This window comes from Botrytis byssoidea (genome assembly GCF_014898295.1).
Source record: "Botrytis byssoidea strain MUCL 94 chromosome Unknown BBYS_021, whole genome shotgun sequence".
Lineage (NCBI taxonomy): Eukaryota > Fungi > Ascomycota > Leotiomycetes > Helotiales > Sclerotiniaceae > Botrytis > Botrytis byssoidea.
This window is the reverse complement of record NW_024065862.1, coordinates 475,450-477,504: the sequence shown is the minus strand read 5'-3', so window position 1 is coordinate 477,504 and position 2,055 is coordinate 475,450. Positions and strand designations below refer to the sequence as shown.

Below are 2,055 nucleotides of genomic sequence, written 5' to 3'. Positions count from 1 at the left end.
ATACAGGTAGATTCACATTGACGACGATGTTTATCCGATGAAAAGATCGGTGATAAATATAAGTGCCGTTAGCTATCTCGATTGTGCCGCTGCCGCCAGTGAACTACGACCATATCAAGATTAATGATTGAAAAAGGTAATCACATTCGGTTATATGATTGATGAATGTTGAAAAATTGATATGATGAGCTATGATTGCAAACAAGGGTATTGGATCATTAAAAAAACATATTCAGGGAGATCAAAATCTCGCTTCCACTTTCTTCTCCACATCACCCAAAGCCCAAGCACTAGTCTTCGTCTTACTCCTCACACTGGTAGCTTGCTGCTCTGTGAATCCTTTTGCCTCAACAGCTGGATTGTACCCCAACTTATTCTTCTTTCCAACTTCAGCGGAATCAACAGGAGCATTTGTTTTCCCATCGGCACGCTTGTAAACAGTCACCACAACAGCACCGCCTAACCCAAGATTGTGTTGTAAAGCGAATCTTGTACTGTCAACCAATCGGTTATTTGCCCATCCACGAAGATGCCAGACAAGCTCGGCGCACTGTGCGATTCCTGAGGCTCCGAGTGGATGACCCTTTGAGATCAATCCGCCGGAGGGGTTGATCACCATCTTGCCGCCATATGTAATATCACCCGCTCTGACCATCTCGTGTGCCTTTCCTGGTGGAGAAAGACCCAAGGAGTCGATAACAATCATCTCATTGGCCGAGAAACAATCATGCAACTCGCAGACTTTGATGTCTGCAGGTGTGACCTTTGCTTCCTCCATAGCAGTCTTTGCTGCGAATTTTGTCATCTCAAAACCCATCAAGTCAATCGCAGATTTGGAAAATAGCGATGGGGCATCAGTAGCCATGCATTGACCTGCAATCAATACTGCTTGTTCTTTGAGGTGTGGGCGGGCATCAAGAAAATCTTGTGAAACTAGAACAGCTGCGGCCCCTCCATCTGATGTAGGACAGCATTGCAATTTTGTGAGCGGCTCATGGATCATAGGAGCTTTCATGACTTGCTCTAGAGTATATACATCTTGGAATTGAGAGTATGGGTTTCGTTGCGAATGTTCGTGATTCACTCTTGCAATTTCTGCGAAATCTTCATTTTTGGCACCATACCTATTTGCGACAAAGAGTTAGTTATTTGCTACGACATTGAACACTCGATTTTATGGACGTACTTTTCCATATATTCCCGACCTGCATTACCAAACATTTGCGCAGCCCCGGGCGCATTCGTAACGCCTCTAGTGGCACGCATCATTTCACCCGACGTACCAGTCGGATTACTACGATCATTCCAGAAACTCTGCAGCGAACCCGGATTCATCTTTTCGAATCCAACGACCAATATACAATCCGCACCTCCATGACTAATAACATTTCTTGCCAAAGCCAATCCTGTTGAGCCTGTTGAACAATTGTTGTTCACGTTGTAGATGGGGATCTGGGTCATTCCGAATTGATAAAAGACACGTTGTCCGCAGGTAGAATCTCCATAACAATAACATGCCACTCCTTGGTCGACGTCGTCGTAATTGACTTGTGCATCAAGCATAGCCTTGATACCAGCTTCGAAACCAAGCTCGGTGTAATCGACTTTACCCCTTGGCTTGATGAATTTGGTCATGCCGACGCCCAGGACGTAGCATGGTTCATTGCGCTTGATAACCATTTTGAGATTGATGATGATTCAAAACAAGTGACAATTATTACTGTACTTTCAATCGTACAAGAAAAGAGCTATGAAGTTTTGGTACAAATTTATAAATGAGAAATGGAGGTGATTAGAGAACCTTATCATGTTCATTTCTGGGGTAAGTTTTGCGGGGAAACTACCGAGGCTCGGAAGTGGATCGTTGCCGTTATATCCGGTGCTAAAGGAACGATTTTGGTGCAACCACTATTCATTAAAAAAGGGTTAACGATTTAAAGGGTTTGTGGCGAACAAATGTATGAAGTACCGTACTGGAATGAGCATCTTTCCTGTTTTATAGCAGCTTGAGGACCGTTTTTCCATTATTAGTATTACGATATTGCAACAATTGAG

At 43.7% G+C, this 2,055-nt stretch overlaps 1 protein-coding gene across 1 annotated transcript; it reads right to left on the bottom strand.

The window, feature by feature from the left end:
- Positions 1-241: 241 nt before the first annotated feature.
- On the bottom strand, positions 242-1,680 carry EAE97_009323 (uncharacterized protein; the record flags this gene model as incomplete). Its single annotated transcript, XM_038879838.1, has 2 exons — positions 242-1,124; positions 1,187-1,680. 2 exons carry the CDS (start codon positions 1,678-1,680, stop codon positions 242-244), a joined length of 1,377 nt encoding a protein of 458 aa, XP_038729394.1.
- Between the last annotated feature and the right edge of the window lie 375 nt (positions 1,681-2,055).